The sequence below is a fragment of the Anabrus simplex genome, chromosome 2 (assembly GCF_040414725.1).
Source record: "Anabrus simplex isolate iqAnaSimp1 chromosome 2, ASM4041472v1, whole genome shotgun sequence".
In the NCBI taxonomy this organism is placed as follows: domain Eukaryota; kingdom Metazoa; phylum Arthropoda; class Insecta; order Orthoptera; family Tettigoniidae; genus Anabrus; species Anabrus simplex.
The window spans coordinates 1,063,932,484-1,063,955,968 of NC_090266.1; the positions used below are offsets into that span (position 1 = coordinate 1,063,932,484).

General features: G+C 40.8%; 1 protein-coding gene across 4 annotated transcripts in view; it reads left to right on the forward strand.

The window, feature by feature from the left end:
- Positions 1-15,748: 15,748 nt before the first annotated feature.
- Positions 15,749-23,485, forward strand: part of LOC136863292 (uncharacterized) — a 731,410-nt gene continuing 723,673 nt past the window's right edge. For all 4 annotated transcript variants that reach the window (XR_011017857.1, XR_011017858.1, XM_067139677.2 and 1 more), the window contains exon 1: positions 15,749-15,937. Coding sequence is in view for 2 of the 4 variants with exons in the window: in XM_067139677.2 (XP_066995778.2) it covers positions 15,884-15,937 (54 nt within the window). In the remaining 2 variants the exon portion in view is untranslated. The remainder of the gene's footprint in view (positions 15,938-23,485) is intronic.

Sequence of the window (23,485 nt, forward strand, 5' to 3'; positions counted from 1 at the left end):
ATTAAGTCCAGAGTAATCTCCTTACTCTACTCCATTTCTGACTATACATTTTAGTATAGTGCAGACAGAACGACACACGTGTGTGTACTGTATTTGTAGCTTATAACAAAGAGAAGGAGTGTTGCGGAGTGTTGTAATTATAATCCTACTTCATGAGGAGCACGTCGTTTGCGTCGTTTAGGTTATGTGTTGGCATGGAAACATCATGGAAGTTGCCGAAGCTGTGCCGACATCGCACGAACAACGAATTGACTTGACATGTTTTCCACTTGGAGCGGAAAACACGCCAACATGTTAAAAGTGTTAACTCAACATTCTGAGTTAACATGCAAAGTCAATTGGAAGGCACAATCACAATATACATGTCAACTGTAACATGTTAAATTTAACATGTTAGTGTTAAATGTTAAACAGTGGAGACCGGCCTTAAGACCCTAACGAACCTGTCGATAACTGTCCTTAATGGCGTCAACTGGAATGCTAGCATGTGTTTTTTTGATTTGTATAAACCAAGTTTTTACCAAATATTTAAGGAAATTTGAATATTATGAATCGAAAATTATATTTATTTATCTTCTTAAAAGGCTACAGAGACTCTTCCAGTGTCGTAAGAAGCTGTATGTTCTTAAAAAGCTCATTTATTCGAACGATGTCCGTGGTAATTAGGTTACTGTTCGTTTCGTGTTCTTATCTGAAAGTATTTTCTTTATATTTTCAGTTAAATGTACATTATGTGTATAGCTTAATGTGCTGTGTACTTGGGTTATTTCAATTATAGGGGTAGTGCACAAGCTTCAGTGTTCAGATACCATAAAAGCCAGTAGTAAGGGAGAAATGGTTTAAGAATTCATAGGGAAAACTTCGAACAAATATTAGGCCTAATAGTGTGTGTGCATGAATCATTCTGATACCGGTACCAAATTTATTGTTAGGGAAAATATACCCATAAAAGGTGCCACGCAAACTTGTGAAGTTACCTAATGATGCCTATCCTAGCATTTTCCCCTATCATCCAACGTACCTTACTACAAAGAAAAGTAAATCAGTCCCGGAAATAAACGGAACATCGTGACCAAGTGTTAAGATTGAGAAGAAAATAATTTTAAACGGTGGTGCAAGAATGATGTAATTAATAATTTTCAGCGTATTACAACGGAGGTGTGTTAACTAAACCTAACCACATTTCTCTTCTTTCTTTCTTTCTTTCTTTCTTTCTTTCTTTCTTAATCTGGTTACACCTCCAGGAATGGTACTTCCCTTCGAATCAGCGATGGATCCCACCTCTACCGCCTCAAGCGCGTTGTCCTGGAGCGAGATACTTTGGGTCGGGGGATACAACTGGAGAGGAGTACCAGTACCTCGCTCAGGCGGCCTTACCTGCTATGCTGAACAGCGAAAAGGAAACGGCCGTGGCCTGAATTTAGGTACCAGCCCGGCATTTGTCTGGAGGAGAAGTGGTAACCACGCAAAACCACTTCAAGGATAGATGAGGTGGGAATCGAACCATCCTCTTCTCAATTGACTTTCCGAGGCTGAGTTGATCCCGTTTCATCCCTCGTACCACTTTTCAAATTTCGTGATAAAGCCTGGAATCTAACGCGGGCCTCCGCGGGTGGCAGCTAATCACGCTAAACACTAGACCACAGAGACGGACACCCACGTTTCTCGTGAGTGAAAATGAGGATTGCGTTCTTTTTTATAAATTATAAGAAGGTTGTGAGCCATCAATTCTGGTGAGTTTTAAGGTGACTAGTGCTTTAGATGGTCAAGTGTATCATACAAATATCACTGTACCAACTCAACAATTCAGGTGAATTTTGGAGAGTTGATATTTTGTTCGAGAAATTCGTTTGCATGTTTTCATAATGGTCTGTGGTTAATGGTGATGTTGCATAGTATTTCGTGTAAGGTTAATAATGTTATTTATTGTCATCTATTTATCTTATTTTCTGGCCGGCGTGTCGTACGTGAAAAATGTTTGTAGTTTGTGTCTGCTTCAACCAGCGTTGATAAAATAACTCTCCCTTCGTTATTTTCCCACTGAAATTACAATTAAGACAATACTTACAATAGAATGGAGTGTAATTATTCATATTTTTCTTAGTGAGTTGCATTTCATGACGTTCGACTTGTGACGTTTTCTTTAGTTGACTCGAAATAAACATGCATAATGTTTCCCTCAACCTCTCATGCAATGATATATTATATATACCGCTAGATGCATGACTCCCCAAAGTTTCAACGCGCACGAGTGAAGCCAGGCATGGTGCCATTCTGTACGGCAAAACTCTCATTCCCACATTATGTAAACGGAATTATCCACGGCAGTTATGAACGGAAATTGACACTGATAAACAAGGAAATCCTGTAAATAATGTCCAGACTTTTATAAGGCCTGTTAGCCAAATAATATATAACAATGACATGAAATCAGGATACGGGATACGATTATTAAACGAATAACAAAAACAGCAATGCAATATTAAAGATTATATTATGTGTGTTACGGGGTTACCCGTGGAGCAGAAAGAGGTTAGAGAAGGTGTGGGTGTTGAATGGATCTAATTACCACATCAAAACTGAATTAAAACTTTAACTATGGTCATATTTCTTTAGAATTTCAAAAATTAACAAATAACCACATGACAGGTACAATTAGCGATCTTGAAACAAGACTTGGAAAAGTCAAAGATTCAGAATTTTAACCATTTTGGGCTTCAAGCCCCTAGTTTTACAATTCCTGAGCTCCCAGCTCAAATTTACAATTCAAAATGAGAACTAATTTAGTCAAGGGCAGAAATCCCTTAATTCAGGAGCATTTGCTCCCTAAATACAATATCAAACCTTCCAGAGGCACTCTTTACCATTACAAAACCTTGAAAAGAGCAGAGGTTCTCAGTTTCATACAGCCCGCTCAAGGCAAAATTACATCAGAATCTAGCCTCACAAGGCACAAATTATAAATGGGAATAATCTTACACAGGGGTATCCAGTACACAAACTATTGGACCTTTGCAGAAAAAACGGGTTAAATAAACGGTCCTAACACAAACTGAATGGAGGCGTTCACTGCGCTCCCAGATAATGATAAATTAAAATCTACAGGGCTCTCGGCCGATGAAACTGGGGCTAATCCCAAGCTACTTGAGGAAATGACTGTAATATATTACAGAAAAAAAGGTTGCTAAATCGCTGACACATCAAATCAAGATGAAGGGGAGCTCGAGAGGGTAACTCACCCTCTATCCCCGATTTACAATTAAAGATTTTATGAAGTTTTTACATTAGCTGAAAGAAAAGTTACATTTTAGAAAACGTTGACGTGGTGTCTGTACAGGTGACCCTGGAGGAGCTTGAAGTGAAAGGTTGGCTAAGGAGAGCTGAACCCGGCCCATGGGGGGGGGAGGGGAATCTAACATTTGAATGTATCATTTTTAATTATTGTCCAACTTCCTCTCAGCATGTACTCTTTTCTGGGGTGCTATTCCGTACATGCCAACCGACATTGTTCGATATCGGTTACTCGACTTTCCGACTATGTTCGGCGAGCGCTATTCTGTACTATTTCTTTACCGATAATAGTAGGTGAAAGCTGTTGCTTGGACCGAATATCTTCGATTGGTGACCGTCGGCTTGTTGACCCATCGTTTGTGTGTTAACGACGGCTGTGTATACATAATTACGCCTAATGTCACATCACACAAAGTCGCTGTGCTCTGCATTTCAGCAAGATCTTGTAAAAAATGCATTGGAAGAATGTGGTCATTGTATTTTATTATTTTACACATAATGAATTTTAAACAAATGACCTTACTATGTGGTTTGTCTTGTCATTCAATTTGCCGTATTAGCGTTTGTGAGTGGTAGATGAAAAAATTATTGTTTACAAAGATATTTCTTCGTTTAATAACGAGTTGTGTTTTATGCTAAGATTAAGGATTGTGTAGTGGTATTTTACATTTTGTAGTTGGGTTAAACGAATTAAGTTAGGTAATTGTACGAACGTTAGAACTTGTAGGTTAGGAAATTATACTTTGGGTTAGAACTTGTAAATGTAGGTATATTCTGAAGTTAGGTTAATTACTGGGGGCCTTGTAAATAAATATTGTCCTCTAAGTCAAGCATATGGCCAATGCTTACCTTGCTTTGGATCTCATGCATCTCGAGCATCGAGTACAAAGACTTCAACGGAAAGTAGAAAGAAGAGAGTGGCGAAATAGCCGTGACCCATTTTCATTGCACGACGATGAATTCATTGATCTTTTTAGATTAAGTCCAGATGCTGCCAGAGATCTTGTAGATTCACTTACATTATCTCTGGAACGCCAACGACCATATGGAATGTCTGCTGAAACCCAGGTGGGTCTAGTATATCTTTTCCTGTCTTCTTATTTATTTAATTTGTTGTTACCTTTATGAATGAATGAAAATAATTTTCTTTAGCTTACCAGTACTGCCCTTTCATTCAGAGACTTTTGGAGCTCAGTGATGAATGATTGATTATCTTTATAGGTCCTTACTGCCTTGAGGTTTTATGCCACAGGCTCATATCAGGGTGCTGTTGGTGAAGAATGGGAGCTTGGAGTTAGTCAGCCATCTGTGAGCCGATGTGTCCGTGCTGTTACAACAAGCATAAATGAATTGCTTCTGAGACAATGGGTATATTTTCCAATGAGTGCAGAAGAACGCTATTCTGCGCTTCAGAAGTTCCGAGATGCTCGGCAGCCCTTTCCAGGCACTCTTGGTGCTATAGACTGCACATATTTGAAAATCATAGCACCTAAAGAGCATGAGGAAGCTTATGTAAATCATTGGGGTGACCATACACTGAATGTGCAAGCCGTAAGTACGATTGTAATTCCATTTCATACTATTATCATTATCAATCTGTTATTCATATATAGTAGGTAATGTAATTGTTGGTTTGCTTCTAGATATATGATCCAGATTTGAAAATTTTGAATATTAATGCCAGATATCCTGGGGCTTGGCATGATGCTTACGTTTGGTCTAATTCGGCTGCAAGAAGAGCGAAGGAAAGGAACTTCACCTATGGTGAACGCAACACGTGGCTTATAGGTAACTGTGCACTTCTGTGTTCAATAGGTACAGGAGAGCTTAAAGGACAACATGCAATGCAAATAATAATGTATGGGGCTGATAATCTTTCCCTTTTGACTCTTACAAATCACAAGTAATAAAATGTATTATTATATTGCAGGTGATGATGGTTATGCCCTGGAGCCATGGCTTATGACCCCTTTAAAAAATGAAATACGTGGAACACCACGATTCCAGTACAACGAAGAATTGTGTGCTGCAAGATCTGTTGTTGAACGGCTCTTTGGGGTATTGAAGGGAGAGTTCCGGTGCCTTTCTCAGCAACGACAGCTAATGTATGACCCTGTCATGTCTGGGATGATAGCTAATGCCTGTGCTGTACTCCATAACATGAGAATTGCTCATCGTTTGGACAATGCTGTTGATGCTGTGGAAGAACAGGGTCGTATTCATAGAGTAAATGAAGAGCCTCTGCTTGGTGAAGAAGAAAACGCAAATCAAAGGCGTGCTGTAGCTCAAAGGATCCAGCAAAGCCTTATTACTAGACACTATGGAAGACATTAAGTAAAGTACACAATTGCTTGCCTAACTATCAGTGAGAAGTTAAACTGTATTTTATTGTTGTTTTTAGTGTATTGAGACATCATCAGCAGCCCATATTTTTTGTAAGTTTGTACCCATGTTCATGTGTTTTTGTGTAACTGGGGCTAGGATTGGGAATAGGCCAGAAGTAGTATGACAGATACCACCCTGGCATACTCTTGTAGTTGAGAGGTATAAATTATTGCAAGTTGTGATGAAATGAATGAAGTATTTTAAATCTATCTTTCTCCTAATCGTGACTTTTCATTTCAAAAATTCCATTTGCATTGGCCGCAAGTCGAACTGCGGCTGCTACTTTGGAATGAAACGAATGACTTTGCCACTCAGCTGTCATATCTGACACATTTTAGTTTCTGAAGTACCACTATATGTAAAGAGCCCTGCTGATTATATAATATTTAATTGCAATGTATCCTTGAAATAATGTATGTAAATGATAAAATGACGAGGCAAATTATGCTGTTGACAAACGGCATGTAGGCCTATGTTTTAACGTTCTGTCCATTTCCCAGTCCTAGTTGAACGAGTTGGGTTTGATCACAAGCTTTCTTCAGTGAAGTAAAATTTTACTTCAGTTGTCTTTTCATGCCCTGAACGCTTGACACAATAGCCTGCCTGTATTGGCTGTCAGAAATCAAAGTAATGACCTAGCCCATACTTTCTTCTTAGATTCATATTATGTGTTTCATATCCTGATAAACAAAAAGAGCGATATTCAAATTGTGGAAGAAAGTGTAAGAGAGAGCTCTGATTATCATTTTGGCTAACCATGTTGCTAATCCCAAATCTTAGATTTTATATACTTTGCTTATAATTTTCTGACAATGTTTGTGACAACAATCTATACTTTGTAACTAGGCAAAAATCACTATTAACAAGTTCTGCCCTAGTAATAAATTCAATTTATGGCACATGAATGAATTTCTTCACCAAAATAGTTTTATATGCCAAATTAAATGCCCTATCAAGTGTATAGCAGCGTCTCAAATCAGTCATTTTTGGTGTTGTATACTTCACCCAGAATGATGATGATTTTGAATTAGCATTGTCCTGTCATCGAAGCCTTAATCAATGCAAAGTGAACAATTTATAACAATCTATAATTCTTGCTCATACAACTAGTCATGAAAATTACAGTTTGCTGTAATGATAAACTTATGATATAAATATAGACATTTCTGTTTTAAAAGAATGTTGGAATATCAGTGACAATGTAATTGACCAATATTCCAATAGTGTACAGTAGTAGCTGCTATTTAATTTGTTTGTGAAATGCTTTTCTTATTGAAATGTATTTGATCGAGACATCTTTTTTTAATGTTTAACATTTCACCTATTAAATAGGAAACAGGTATCTTTAGGAATAAAGTAGACTGTGAACAAAAATATAAACAGTATCTGATATGTTGTAAAGTGTAGAGTGTTTTCTGAAGATGTCAACTGTGTTCATTATACAATGTTGGCTCATAAGTCATGACAACTACTTTTTTTCTGCATTAATGCAGGATCTTCCACACAAATGGAATGTGTGATTAATGCCGAGTATGCAATGTTGAGAAGATCCAGGCATTTGTTCCTAATGGCACGACTTGACCATCTCTGAAGGAGGGTTCAGTAGTACGTTGCTGTCACCGATGTGGCAGGTGGAACAAAGTGACACACAATCACACTTCTGACATTGTGTGCCACAATTAACCACCTGCTTCACAGGGGAAAGATTTTGCCAGAACATCTGTTTTCGTGGTGATCCTACATGTCGCCATTCTGCAGACTGGCATTTAAGCTCAGATGCATCCACGATCACCATTCCCTCCATCATTTGCTCACCTTCCTGCTGGTAGCTTACAAATTGTTCACAGTATATGGAATACCATGTTCACTTTTGCATGTCGGTGAGTGCACGTGGCACCCACTGTGTTGCAGTTTTATGTTGATGAATATCTCCCATTAAATTCTTATAGATGGTTCATCTTTCAATGGCTGGTTTGGCTTGTAATTGAAGTAGTATCCATTTTCTTTCCACATCCATGCACTGGGTAATTACTGCATGTAACACATCAATCCAGACACTTACAGGTCTTCTGGACAATTGTACGTTGCTACTTGTTTCATGTCCATGCTGAAATGTCGCTGCCCATCTTGCAATGGTTTGTTATGGAAGGGCAAAATTCCCCACAGCTTACACAAGCGCTCTTGCATTCTTTGGCATTGTGGACCTGATGAATGGCTAGCTTGGTGTTTGCACATTGTTCTTGCCTCGTTACATCCATTCTGCACAGAGCCTGACTCTACTGCAGCCCCATCACTCTGCGTGGTAATGTCCAATGCACTGCAATCTCATGCTTTGTCCATGTACAGGGTCTCTCATATAAATCCACGCCAAATTCATGGCGTTTGTACTCTGCGCTACAGCAGCTGCAGTATGGGAGGAGCGTGCATAGTCCTTGACCTAGCAAGCAGCCTGCACGTGTTCGACCTGGCAAGCGTAAGTGGTAAAAACCTACCCTAGGCACTCCGGTATATAACACACAACTTCGCGAAGAAATATATAAGAATCGTACCTTAAAATCCTTTCGGAAGAGAGATGTGTTCATTTCAATAGGCAGGGACCCACCCAGCCCGCCCAAAAAGGTATGTTTACTTTTATAACAGAAGGAAAGTTCTCACGCGTCATCCACCATTAGCCGGCCAGCTACGAGCACGGCCATTGGCCGACATGACGTCATTCCCATAATTCCTAACTCTCTGATTCCGTTGCCAACCCGCGCAGAATGAAAACACAGGAATGGAACTAATGTAATTAAGTAGCTGTAACCTATCATTTTAAATCCAGGACAAGCTCTGTCATGAGAACAGTGGCTCCCTTCGGGAGCCACACTCCCTTCGAGAGGCTCTTAACTATGGCCGCGGCGCATACTGCCCGCACGGCCAGAAAAAATGTAATTTAGTAGCTGTAACCTATCATTTTAAATCCAGGCCAAGCTCTGTCATGAGAACAGTGGCTCCCTTCGGGAGCCACACTCCCTTCGAGAGGCTCTTAACTATGGCCGCGGCGCATACTGCCCGCACGGCAAGAAAAAATGTAATTTAGTCGCTCTAACCTATCATTTTAAATCCAGGCCAAGCTCTGTCATGAGAACAGTGGCTCCCTTCGGGAGCCACACTCCCTTCGAGAGGCTCTTAACTGTGGCCGCGGCGCATACTGCCCGCACGGCCAGAAAAAATGTAATTTAGTAGCTGTAACCTATCATTTTAAATCCAGGCCAAGCTCTGTCATGAGAACAGTGGCTCCCTTAGGGAGCCACACTCCCTTCGAGAGGCTCTTAACTATGGCCGCGGCGCATACTGCCCGCACGGCAAGAAAAAATGTAATTTAGTCGCTCTAACCTATCATTTTAAATCCAGGCCAAGCTCTGTCATGAGAACAGTGGCTCCCTTCGGGAGCCACACTCCCTTCGAGAGGCTCTTAACTGTGGCCGCGGCGCATACTGCCCGCACGGCAAGAAAAAATGTAATTTAGTAGCTGTAACCTATCATTTTAAATCCAGGCCAAGCTCTGTCATGAGAACAGTGGCTCCCTTAGGGAGCCACACTCCCTTCGAGAGGCTCTTAACTATGGCCGCGGCGCATACTGCCCGCACGGCAAGAAAAAATGTAATTTAGTCGCTCTAACCTATCATTTTAAATCCAGGCCAAGCTCTGTCATGAGAACAGTGGCTCCCTTCGGGAGCCACACTCCCTTCGAGAGGCTCTTAACTGTGGCCGCGGCGCATACTGCCCGCACGGCAAGAAAAAATGTAATTTAGTCGCTGTAACCTATCATTTTAAATCCAGGCCAAGCTCTGTCATGAGAACAGTGGCTCCCTTCGGGAGCCACACTCCCTTCGAGAGGCTCTTAACTATGGCCGCGGCGCATACTGCCCGCACGGCAAGAAAAAAGTAATTTAGTGGTTGTAACCTAACATATATATACAAAATAATGTAAATGAACTAATTTTCACCTCGCAACCTCCGCACAAAGCCATAGCAATACTACAACAAATTTCGCGGGCTAATTTCGCGGGCTTGGCTTTTGGTGGATTTTTCCTTAGTTGGCAACAGTTCGCAGATCGCTCGCAGATCGTAAAGGACACTCCTATCGGCAATCCCGTGAAGTAAAAATAAAAGAGCATCACCGGCCGCCGAGCTTTCCTGTACAGCATGCGGAGTGAGTGGAGTGCCTACACTAGGCTTCTGCCAAAAGTTCTGGCTTCATCTTAATGGTTATGTGAACAATCATAACTCTCCCACTATTGGTGTGCAGAAAATCCTAATGGTGTTTATGAAGTTTGTTAAATGTAACAAGCTGGATGTCAGCTGGAGAGCATGAAGGTGAACCTAAGTCGTGATATGTAGCCAGGTTAATGATAGAGACAGGTGATCCAGTGTCTAACTGAAAATCGACAGAGCGATCAGAGAAGGATAGAGGAACGATGATCTTGTGAGAATACTTGGTGGGAAGAATAAGATTTATCTGATCGACTTCCATGTCCTGTCGGGGCTGTATATGCTTCGGGCGCGCTGCAGGTGTCTTAGCAGGGCGGAGCGAACTCTGACATACAGTCTTGATGTGTCCTACTTTATTACATCGTGCACAAGTGGCTTTGAAAAAACGACAGGCACGACGTTCATGATGTTTGAAACATCCTCTGCAGGAAGGCACGGGTTGCGACTTGCTCTTAGAAGTGGGCTTCCTTGGAGAAGAACGAGAGGGAACCGGGCGAGAATGCTTGGCAGAGAGCGACTTGGCTGCGCGGTTCTTGGTAGTAGAGGACTGGCGGGCTGGAGTAGAGACTTGAGTGACTTCGTGTTTAGAAGCTATTTCTGCCGCAGTCTTGGTAGTAAGTTCGTATACCGTAGCAATACGCTGGACGTCTTCTAAAGAAGGGTTACTCTTCTTGACAGCGTCAAAACGAACTTTGTCCTCAGGAGTATGCAGAATGACCATATCCCGAATGAGGGAATCGGTATAGGGCGTACCACAACCGTCCTTGGAACATATAAACTGGCAGGGTTTAGCTAGACCTCGCAATTCCGTTATCCATTCAGCATGAGTCTGATGCAGTTGCTTCCTGCTCTAAAAAAATTGTAGCGAGCGGCCGCTATGTGCGGGGCTTTAGCATAGTGTTCCGTGATACGGGCCAAGAGCTGTGCGAATGGCACTTCAGAGAGTTGCTCCTCTGGACTTAATTTTTGTAGTAATTCGCACGTAGCATTGCCAACCGAACTGAGAAATAGTGCACGTTGGCGCTTGTCTTCCGTGACGGAATGGCATATGAAATGTTGCTGTAGGCGGGCGAAATAGACTGACCATTTTCCTTAGCCGGATCAAAAGCAGAGAACGGAGGAATTGCTGAGGGCTGTGTAGAAACAGAAGGAGTTTGCATACCTGTGAGCAATGCCGCTTGTTGTTGCTGCATGAATTGCTGTTGTTGCTGCTGTAGAGCTTGCAATACGGCAGCTAGCTACTCGGCTGTAGCCATATTGAGATGCGTGAGAGAAAAGAACTTGTCTAGCAGCGTGTACTAAGCTGGCTGTAGGCGAGACCTTCACCGGAACAGCTGGGAGTGTGTGAGAGAGCAAGCAAGCTGAAGCGTGCCGAACAGGTGCTGCGAGCGAGAGAGAGCCTTGGAATGCCGGCTGACTGTCCGTAGTTCGAAGGAGGCTAATAGTTGCACTGTAGAAAAGGCTAACTGCTGGTAGAGGCCGTACAGGTTCCAATGTGGAGTGGTGATAGTTACGGAGTATAGTGTCACTGTGCCAATGAGTGGACGATATCCTGTAAGAGTTTGTTGCCCTGTCGCGAATGAGTGGACGACAGAATTTAATCAGTTTTGTACCTCGTTTCGAATGAGTGGGCGACACACTGACCACTGTTTGACTTCGTCGCCAATGTATGGGTGGCAGATGGCACGTAGTTTTTTTACCTCGTCGCCAATGAGTTGTGTTGTAAACAAGATAAGGTTTACAAGAACACAACTTATTTATTTGCTTCACACAGAATTCTACAGTATGTACAAGAATAAAACATAAAATTGTCTTGAAGCAAAGTAGATGATTAATCTTGAGAGAGTTTCTGTTTCTATACACTATGTACACTCTGAATGTATTTACACTCACTGCTATCTTGAAAAGATAGTTCTTGGGAAAGATATAGTTCGTGATAGTTGAAAACTATGATTTGCATTAGCTAAGAGAGTTCCTTCTAACTTGAAGTGTCTGAGTTCATAAGCTTGTACTAAATGAAAGCTATGTTCACAATTAGAGAATCTAATGTGTGTGTCGGAGCTTGAGTGAGCTTGGGATGTGTGGCATACAACATCGGGGCTCGACATGGATGAAGGAACTGGAAAGTGGAGCAGTGACCTGAGGTGAAACCTCATACTACCAGAATTCCGTCCACCTGGTCGAGACACATTTTTAAGAGGAGTAGCCTCCGTGTTCGACGTTCAGTGTATTCTGGAGCAGGACACTGGGGAGAATCCTAATAAGTGACAGACAGGGACATAGAGTTATTAAATAATACACTAGAGGTAGCATTGGCGCTGCAGTCGCGTGCGAAGTTGAACGAGCGCGCTGTTTGGCAAAAGGTGGATTGTTTGGCACGGACAATACTGGAGCTTCCCGCTAAATTCAAGTATATACTCCTCTGAAGGAAAATGCTAGTCTCCTGTGCAGCTTATGGCTGCATAGAGGTGTTCATAAAGGGCAGTGGCGTATCATTTCACAGGTACGTTTCCTTGAAATTCATTTCCGTGCGTATAAAATAATACTTTGCGTGACACTTATTGTCATGAATTGGCCTACTTGGGCTGACTTCGCGAGTGATTCCCCTGTCGGCGTGAATGAGATTCTTTGGATCTTTCCTTGAAGACTGAAATTAATGTATTAGGAAATATAAGAGATGACATTTTCCTTTCACTGAAAGCGAATATCCAGAAAAATCATTTGCATGATACCGAGCGAGTGGCTGTAGGCTTCAGGTCACCTAGCTGTCAGCTTGCATTCAGGAGATAGTGGGTTTGAACCCCACTGTCGGGAGCCCTGAAGATGGTTTCCAATTTTTACACGAGGAAAATGCTGGGGCTGGAACCTAATTACGGCCACAGTCGTTTCCTTCCTACACCTAGCCCTTTCCTGTCCCATAGTCGCCGTAAGATCTATGTGTGTCGGTGCGACATAAAGCAAATTGGTACAAATAAGAAAAGATGTGCATGGATGCTTGGAATTGTGCTTCGTTTTTCACTTTCTGTGTGTATTTATAGCATTAAAATCTATTGAATATATTTTCTCTATATACCGGTACAGTTTGTTGCTTTCCCTTCGCACAATACGTGTAGCAATCCCCATTTATACCTTACCCGATTTTAAAATTTAGAGACTAGATGTCCTGCACCGTGTGAATATCTGAGTCCTTTAGTTTCGTCAATATTATTCCCTGAAATGTCATACAGAGATATAAGCATAATAAATTATTGACCAAGCGAGATTTCCGTGCGGTTAGGGCCACACAACTGTAAGCTTGCTTTCGGGAAATAGTGGGTTTAAACCCCACCAGCCCCGAAGATGGATTTCCGTGGTTTCCCATTTTCACACCAGGTAAATGCCGGGGATGTACCTTAATTAAGCGCACGGGCGCCTCCTTCCCACTCCTAGTCTTTTCCTATCCCATCGTCGCCATAACGCCTATCTCTTTCGGTGCGATGTAAAACAAATTGTAAAAGTTATTATAAGTACCTCTTCAGTTCTCTTCAATCATATAATTTACCACTCTCCCTTTCATTAACGGAAATCATGTTATAAGTTAAAATCTTAAAGCAATTTATACATTTCAGGAAAAGCTAAATAGAATCTTCATACTAGGCTGAAACCACAACTGAGTGTCATATTTCCACTTGTAATCACGTTTAGAAAACATCGATGATAATAATAATAATAATAATAATAATAATAATAATAATAATAATAATAATAATAATAATAATAATAATAATAATTATAAAATAATGGCTTTACGTCCCACTACTTACTTACACGGTTTTCGGAGACCCTAAGGTGTCAGATTTTTTTCCCACGGGAGTTCTTTCATGTGCCGGTAAATCTATCTTCAAGAGGCTGACACATTTGAGCATCTTCAAGTATCATCGGGCTGAGCCAGGCTCGAACATGCCAACTTGGGCTTAGAAAGCCAGCATCTAAACCAGCGATAACAAATATTTTGTCTACTTTATCCCAAAATCTCCCCAACGCTTTTAGTCCTAAAAACTCGCTCATCCGCTTCGTACGAGAGAGGACATTTTCGGTCGTTGGGCAGAACTGTACCAACGTACTGGTCATTTACACGAAAGATAGCGAAATATACGTGCCCTCCTTCTAAACCTATGTTGTTAGAAGACTTAATATGAACAGTATATTGATTTTGTGGTACTTAACTGCACCTGAACACCGTCCTCTTTTATCACGCATTTCTCTTGTATTTATGCTTTTAGGGCTTTCTTTTTTACTGGAGAGAAGCATCACAAGTATACTGTAATATCTGAGAATGTTTACATGTAAGAAATTTAAACCATATCTATATCCACACAGTTTTAAAAGTCCCTTATTTACATTGGTGAGTATAGCGGAGTGAGCTTTTTGCCAAACAGCTGCGATTTCAATATGCTCCGCTCGCTACAGCGATTCTCTCGTAGACGGTGGCGCCAAAGCTACATCTAGTGTATAATTTACTAACTCTATGGACAGGGAGCTCCTTATATACTGCACACGACGTAAGAGACACGCGCACTGAAGACTGCGCGTCGAGTCTCGAATGATCCACACTTGCGTGCGTGCGGCTGGCTGGCGCTGAGCGAAGAGAGCGGAGGACATACAACAATGTCCTTATTTTTTATAGTTCATCGATTTACAAATATGGCTATGGAGTAGGCAAGTTGGGAGCATTAAAAGACCTGCAGCTGATGGCTTTGTCTACGGTATTCTGTTTTCCGTTTGCTTTGAGCGATCCACTCTTAAATACTACCGTTGAGTCACCTGCCACGTTCTCATTTCCGTCGAAATGCTGGTGTGATCAGTACTGCCTCTATGTGGTCGAACGAAGACTCGCTGTGAAGTGATGTCTTGGGTGTTCTTTCCACAGCCTATCGAAGAAGTTAGGCACGTATGCGCAAAAGGCGGAGTTTCCGCTTTGTGGCAAAAGGCTTTAGGAATTCTCGCTGAGCCTCGCTGAGCTGTGATCTGCACAGCCAGCACCCGGCGTGAAGCGCACGACTAGTTACGTGGTTGTGAGGAGAGCTGAATGATTTGTTATTTTTTGGCTGGCGTCTTTCTCATTGCACTGTATTTGATTGTAGATAATAGTATTAAAGTATTTTTTTCAAATAAACAATGTGCTGCAGCACTTCCTCACATAAGGTACGGCCGCCCCTGATCCTTCATGGCTTCGTGAATTAGTAACAATACAATTTAGCTCCATAAATCAAAACATTATAATAAGCAGTACATGCTGGTAAGCTTCTTTCTCCAGCAAAAAATTAATAATAATAATAATAATAATAATAATAATAATAATAATAATAATAATAATAATAATAATAATAATAATAATAATAATAATAATAATAATAATAATAATAATAATAATAATATAGCACAGCCCAACTTCCAGGTGTATCATTGTTCAGAATGCAGTATTTCAGAAAAAGGTAACAGAAAGAAGGAAATGAAAGAAAAATATAAAAGGAATACAAATAAATAAAAATCGAAAAAATATATTTAATATAATATTTAAGATTGGAGGGAGGACGAGAACCTGGGGACCCTCCGCGCTAAACGATTTAAATCGCCCGCCCGGTAATATTAGTTCAGACCTGTTGAAGCCTGAGGCGCTAGCGTGCAATTCCTGGCGATCATTGCACAGCCGTTGTGTAGGCTACATATATGAAAAATAACGCTGAGAGTCGTCTCTGACTCTGGTGACTCATTCTCTTTGGTCTTTGCTGGGATATCTTTAGTATCTGCTTCTTTTTGATAGGTTTTCCGTGATGCATTGTTTGGATTTGGACCATTTGCTGTCATTTCAGTCATGTAGTCCTGTAATATGATAGTTAAGGTGTCTGTCGAAACTATCTTGTAAGGCAGTTGTTTGATTCCTCATAAAGATCGTATAGATTGTCGTAATACCATGGCGAAAAGAATTGATGGACCAGACAAAGGGTTTGATGACCAGAGTGTGGAGGTTAGTCAAGTTGTAGGTTATGTATTAGATCATTTTGACCTGGAGTATGCATTGTGTATTAAAAGAATTACTTACTTGAGAACACTGATTCAGTATTATTTGTTAAGATAATCAGCTATGTGGGAAACGAAGTGGAAAGGAATTTGATTGTAGCGAGAGATCTCAATTTACCAAATTTTACTTGGGAAGGTAATGTGAACGACAGAAGTATGACCAACGAATGTCGAATGAGTTAATATGGGAAGAACAGCTGATTCAGAAAGTGATGGAACCAACTAGGGGGAAGAATATTCTGGACGTGGTGCTAGTAAAACCAGATGAGCTCTACAGAGAAACCGAAGTAATAGATGGTGATCACGAAGCTTTTAAAATATTATTTTACGTATACCCTTTATAAATGAAGGGAATTGAACCAATATATTTAGCTTTTCATTGATTATCAGAATTTTTTCTGCTTTTTAATCACCACTGATCTGGATTTAGCACTGTAACACAGGTGTCAGATTTCCTATCTTGTTTACATAGTAATTTCTTAGATTTCCAAAAACGTGGAAATTTATCAAAGGCCTCCCTTGGCAAATGATTCCAGTTACCGTTTCTTCTTCATATAAACAAATATTTGTCCCAATTTATCCTGTTGAATAACTAATTTATCTTCATGTTATGATCTTTCCTGCTTTTAAAACTCCATTCAGGCTTATTCCTCTGATGTCATTCCACGCGGTCTCTCTGCTGACCTTTCAACATAATGGTTAATTGAGTAACTAGTCTCCTTACTCGACTAATTCTTCTCAGCCCAATTTTTGCAACATATTTATAACTACTGTTTTATCATGTGGTCATTGGTGTGGGTTACTGTAGTCGCATCCGAGTTTGTGAACCGTGGGCAGTGGCTAAGTGGCCCAGTAAATGGTCCTGAGAGTGAATACAAGTTGCTATGAAATGGGAGTGGGCACTTTGGACATATTCTGAGTAGTGCCCCTCCATGTGCTCAGGCGGCTAGGACTATACAATCCACCGGTGGTCCCTAATCCATTAGAGGAGAGATCCCACTGGGACTACGTGTAAGTAAGGGTAGCATCCTGCTTCACAGAATTTTCTTTTTAAGGAAGCCCCGGACCTATGGGAGTAACAGAGTTCCGCTCCCACTTAACATCAAGAATACTGTTGCACACAACACAATTTCCGTTAGCCACGTAAATGAGAAAATTATGTGGAAAGATTTGGCAGTTGGAGGAATTGGGATGAGAATTGTCTGTGTATTCACCATGTGAGAGTGCAGATGAGGGTGAAGTTGATAAATTTTATGAAGCATTGAGTGATATCATAGTCAGGGTCAAGATCAATGATAGGCTAGTGCTAATGGGCGATCTCAATGCGAGGGTTGGATGTAGAACTGAAGGATATGAATGGGTTTTTGGTAAATATGGGGAAGATATTGAAGCTAATTGGAATGGGAAGAGTTTTCTGGAATTCTGCGCTAGTATGGGATTAGCAGTTACGAATACATTTTTCAAGCATAATGCTATTCACCACTACACATGGGAGGGTAGGGGCACTAGGTCGTTAATAGACAATATCTTAACTAACTTTGAATTCAAGAAATCTGTTAGGAATATGCGGGTATTCCAGGGATTTTTCAATGATACGGACCAGTACCTGATCTGTAGTGAACTAAGTATCTCTAGGCCTAGGATAGAGAAAGTGAAATCTGTCTACAGATGAATAAGGGTAGAAAAATCTCCAGGACGAAATTAGACTGAAATGCATGGATATCTTTAGTGAAAAGTTAAAACAATGGACAGTAAGCAGGTTCAGGATATGTAAAAAGAGAATGCATGGCATACAGGGACAATGTAGTAGAAAGAGCAAGGGAATGCGTAGGAACTGTGTGTAAAGAAGGGAATAAACTAAAATCTTGGTGGAATGGAAAAGTGCCAGCAGCTTGTAAAAAGGAAGGCCTATCAGAAATTGCTCCTAACAAGGACCGACACAGATAGGAAATTCTACATAGATGAATGCAACAATGCAAAACAGTTATTGAATCCAAGGCGTTGTGGGATGATTTTTTGTAAAAACATGGAAAGGCTTGGTCAAGCAGCAGGGTAACCTTTCTGGACACTAATAAAGAATCTTAGAAAGTGAGGGAAAAATGAAATGAATAGTGTTTTGAGTAAATCAGGTGAATTCATAAGCGATTCCAGGGAATTGCTGGAGAGGTGGAAGGAATATTTTGAAAATCTTCTCAACATAAAAGGTAATCTTTCGGGTGATATAGCAAACAACAGTGCTCGTGGGGAGGGGACAATAATATCAGTGAAATTACATTTGTGGAAGAGGAAAGGATGGTAAATAAACTCCATTGTCATAAAGCAGCAGGAATAGATGAAATTAGACCTGAAAAAGTGAAGTATTGTGGGAAGGCAGGGATGAAATTGCTTCATAGAGTAATAAGATTAGCATGGAGTGTTGGTAAGGTACCTTCAGATTGGACAAAAGCAGTAATTGCACCTATCTGTTATCAAGGGAACAGGAAGGATTGCAACACCTATGATAGGTATCTCGATTAGTATACCAGGCAGAGTATTCACTGGCATCTTGGGAGGGTGTGATTAGTGGTTCAGAGGAAGTTTGATGAAAACTAGTGTGGTTTCAGTCCACAGAGGGGCTGTCAGGTTCAGATTTTCAGTATGCGCCAGTTAATTGAAAAATGCTGTAAGAGGAATTGACAATTATGTTTGTTTCATAGATCTAGATAAAGCATATGACAGCGTACCGAGGGAAAAGACGTTTGCCATACTGGGGGACTGTGGGATTAATAATAATTTCGTGTGGCTATTTCTAGCCAAGTGCAGCCCTTGTAAGGCAGACCCTCCAATGAGAGTGGGCAGCATCTGCCATGTGTAGGTAACTGTGTGTTATTGTGGTGGAGGATAATGTTGTGTGTGGTGTGTGAGTTGCAGGTATGTTGGGGACAGTACAAACACCCAACCCCCGGGCCACTGGAATTAACCAATTAAGGTTAAAATCCCTGACCCGGACGGGAATCGAACCCGGGACCCTCTGAACCGAAGGCCAGTATGCTGACCATTCAGCCAATGAGTCGGACACTGTGGGATTAATGGTAGATTATTAAAATCAATTAAAGGCATTTATGTTGACAGTTGGGCTGCAACGAGAATATTGTTGGTAGAACGAGTTTTTGGTTCAAGGTACTTACAGGGGTTAGACAAGGCTGTAATCTTTCACCTTTGTTGTTCATAGTTTACATGAATCATCTACTGAAAGGTTTTAAGTGGTAGGGAGGGATTCAGTTAGATGAAAATGTAATAAGCAGTTTGGCCTATGCTGACGACTTGGTCTTAATGGCAGATTGTGCTACAAGCCTACAGTCTGATATCTTGGAACTTGATAGTAAGTGCAGTGTCTATGGCATGAAAATTAGCCTTTCCAAGACTAAATTGATGTCAGTAGATAAGAAATCAAAGAGTTGAATGTCAGATAGGAGGTACAAAGCTGGAACAGGTAAATAATTTCAAGTATTAGGATGTGTGTTCTCCCAGGATGGTTGTATAGTATAGTGAGATAGCTGCAGTCGTTTAAGTGCGGCCAGTGTCCAGTATTCGGGAGATAGTAGGTTCGAACCCCACTGTCGGCAGCCCTGAAAATGGTTTTCCGTGGTTTCCCATTTTCACACCAGGCAAATGCTGGGGCTGTACCTTAACTAAGGCCACGGCCGCTTCCTTCCCACTCCTAGCCCTTCCCTGTCCCATCGTCGCCATAAGACCTATCTGTGTCGGTGCGATGTAAAAAACTAGCGAGATTGAATCAAGATACAGTAAAGCTAACGCAGTAAGCTTGCAGTTGCGATCAACTGTATTCTCTAAGAAGGAAGTCAGTTCCCGGATAAAATTATCTTTATATCGATCTGTTATCAGACCAACTTTGCTTTAATGGAGAGAAAACTGGGTGGACTCAGGATATCTTATTTGTAAGTTAGAAGTAACAGACATGAAAGTAGCTAGAACAATTGCTGGTACAAACAGGTGGGAACAATGGCAGGAGGGTGCCCATAATTAGGAGATAAAGGCTAAGTTAGGAATGAACTCGATGGATGAAGCTGTACACAGTAACCAGCTTCGGTGGTTGGTTCATGTGAGGCAAATAGAGGAGGGTAGGTTACGTAGAAGTGTAATGGACTCTGTTGTGGAGGGTAAGCGAAGTAGAGGGAGACCAAAACGGCAATGGTTATACTTAGTTTCTAACAATTTAAAGATATGTATAAAAGCTAAACAAGCCCACAGAACTGTCTACATGTAGAGGATTATGTCTGTGGTTAGTACATTCACAGAGGCTTGCAGACTGAATGTTGAAAGGCATAACATTCTATAATGAAGATGTATGTGTATTTGTATGTGTTTTATGAATAATCACCCAGAACAAATCATGCTGCTTTCCTTTGCCACTTCAATAACGTAATTTTTCTGAGACCGAGCAGGTTGGCCGTGCGCAGCTATGAGCTTGTATTCCGGAGATAGTGGGCTTGAACCCCACTGTTGGCAATACAAATGGTGGTTTTCCATGGTTTCCCATTTTTGCACCAGTCAATTACGTTAATTAAGGCCACGGTCACTTCTTTCATGATCCTAGCTCTTTCTTATCCCATCGTCACCATAAGATCTAGGCTGTCTGTGATGGTGCGACGTAATGCAACTTAAAAAAAAAAAAAAAAAAAGTTAAACCTTCTGTTGGTTAACACCTATGTTATAATTTGAAATAGCGTGCTCTTCTGTGGTATTATTTGATTCACTTTTGGATATAAAATTCACGGCATTAAATTCATCATAATTGAAAATATCCTTCGATTGCTCCCTGCTCACTATTTACATTAGCAACTTGCAGCGCTAGCGTGCACGGTAACTCCAGGAAGTCTTCTAGAGCGCTCTGAATCTCGTGACTTGCACGTTCCTCATAGAACGTGATACCTGTGACCGTGTCAATGACTTAGTGGAGTGTGCGATTTCCTATTGGCTTGTTCTTTATGACAAAGCCTACTCTGCATAATCTTTTCTCAATTTCTATGCTACCTTTCCAGAATAAAAGGTGTAACCACCTCCATGCTCCTTCAGCTGCTCTTCATCTGCTTACCAAGTTTACAATAACACAATACCAATGCTGCATCTTTCAGTTCTCAGATGTCTCATTTTACAAGAGTTGCTTTACGGTGCTACCTGCGACTGTCTGGCTATGGGTCAGGCAGCCAGTACTAAACCTGGCAGACTAGGGTAGGTGGAGCTCTCCCTGAGGTGTAGTAGTCACTTGCATGTTCCCTATTGACAGCACAATGACTCATACGAACAGATTTTATTTGGCAAGCTAGAGTACAGCCTGGGCTAGATATGAGTGGCATGGGGAAGGAATGTACATTTTGAGCCAATTCTTGTATATAAATTGGCAGTATTTTTTTCCTTCTTTATGAATGTGTGGAAAGAAACAGAATGTTGGATAAGCAAAGGTCAGTTAAGTGGGGTTCCACCATATCTACTGTACTAAGGCAGAACCTCATGTCAGAGAACTTATATTCAAGACGTGCATTTAATAGTTCACAAGATCGCTGAAGTTCAAATTGTATGTCAGTGACCTCTGACTTGAAGTGGCATACATTTTGTGAATGTAATAGAAAGAAGGAACAAGTTTTATTCTTGCTTATTTAACAAGTTCAGGGAACAAATAACTCTTTTACCTCAGTATCATTGCCAGAATTCTCTAGTACTATGCTGCTAATTTCCAGACTTATGTAAAAATAGTGGCCTTCGTGTGAATTAGTGGGAGACTATTTAGTAGATCCTTCTTAAGAGGACTTATGGACAGTGAACCATCATTAAATTTTTCCAGCATGGGCATCGGTAGTTTGCCCAGCCAGGATTGCTGCAAGTCCAATAGCTGGAATTTCTCATCACCATGCAAATTTTTTAATAGTATTATCCCAGAAGATTTCTTATATCTGATCCATTTATTTTCTGGACAGCTCACTATCCTGGCATCCATGTCTGTGACCCTTCATATCAGTTGTTCTTCAACAAGTTTTGAAAATGATCTGAAGTCATCTTAACCCATTTCATGAACCTGAAATGTCTTGGCTGCTGCAAAAGGGTGCCAGAGCCCAGTATGTACAAATAATAGGGTTCTGCCACTGATTAGTTTCCAAGTACCTACTAAATGCATTATCTTTATTTTGGGAACAGCATATTCTAGGGGAACCAGAATCATACCGTTCTCTGCTATCATGATCGTCACAAAATCTACCATACTGGCATTAGAACCAAAAAATCTATTTTTTTGACATATCAGGTTACGCCTTAGTATCACAGATATTATACTCATTGGAAAGAGCTAGGGATGAGAATGTTGTCTTACAAGGGGGCATTCCCTACTCGTCACCACCGATTTCGCTCAAATTTATGGAACATGCAGGGCTTGGCTAGAAATGATAGTACCTAAAGTGGGAACTCCAGATGGCCAAGCGTATAGAAAATGAAAATAAAAATAATAATGTTGACGCGGCTCTCGCACCGTATAAGTCACGTTAGTGCGCACGCCGAGCCGTAGTGGTGTAGCGGTAAGTGCTCGGGCTGGTAATTCAATGGTCGTGGGTTCGTCTCCCCTTGTGGAGAATATTTTTAAAAATTTTTATATTCATTAATTTTTATGCAAAAGGTATATAGGACATCATTATTTTAATGAGCGCACAATTGTAGAAAATTCGGAGTTGCAAAGTTTCCCGACGTCTTCAAACAGAAATTCTTCTTTTTATCTCCTTTATTGGCTATCTCCCCTCCTTGGGGAATGTGCCATAAACGTGAATAGTCGTTTCGCTGTAAGATTCGTTTTTACCTGACAAGTGAAGGTTGCTCCTGGCGGCTGTGCACAAACAATAGATTCTTGGCGCAGGTAGAAAAAAAGTCTGACAATTAAATCCCAAATTTTTTACCTTTTCTATGCCTTTTACATATAAATAAAATAAATAAAATGAATTATTCACCTCTTTGCTTGATTGGAAAATGAATAATATAAAAGTTGACAGAATGAAACCAGTCTCCAGGCGGGGAGCTGAACCCATGACCATCCAATTACCAGTCCGAGCTCTTACCGCTACGCCAACAACTTCTCGGCGTGCGCACTAATGTAAGTGGCTTATACGGTGCGAGAGCCATGTCAACATTTTTATTTTTATTTTCTATACGCTTGGCCATCTGGAGTGCCCACTTTGAGTACTTTCATTTCTAGCCAAGCCCTGCATGTTCTATAAATTTGAGCAAAATCGGTGGTGACGAGTAGGGAATGCCCCCTTGTTAGACAACTGGTAACCTGGGATTTTGGTCACACGAAGGAACTAAAGTGAAATTTTGAAAGGTACAACATAGACTAGAAAAGAAAATAATTTTGTAGTGGAAGGTTATTGTAATATCAAAAGCCTGAAATTTATTTCTGATATTAAATAGTGAAGAGTGCAAAAAAGCTATGGTGAATTTGAAACCAAGTAAATAT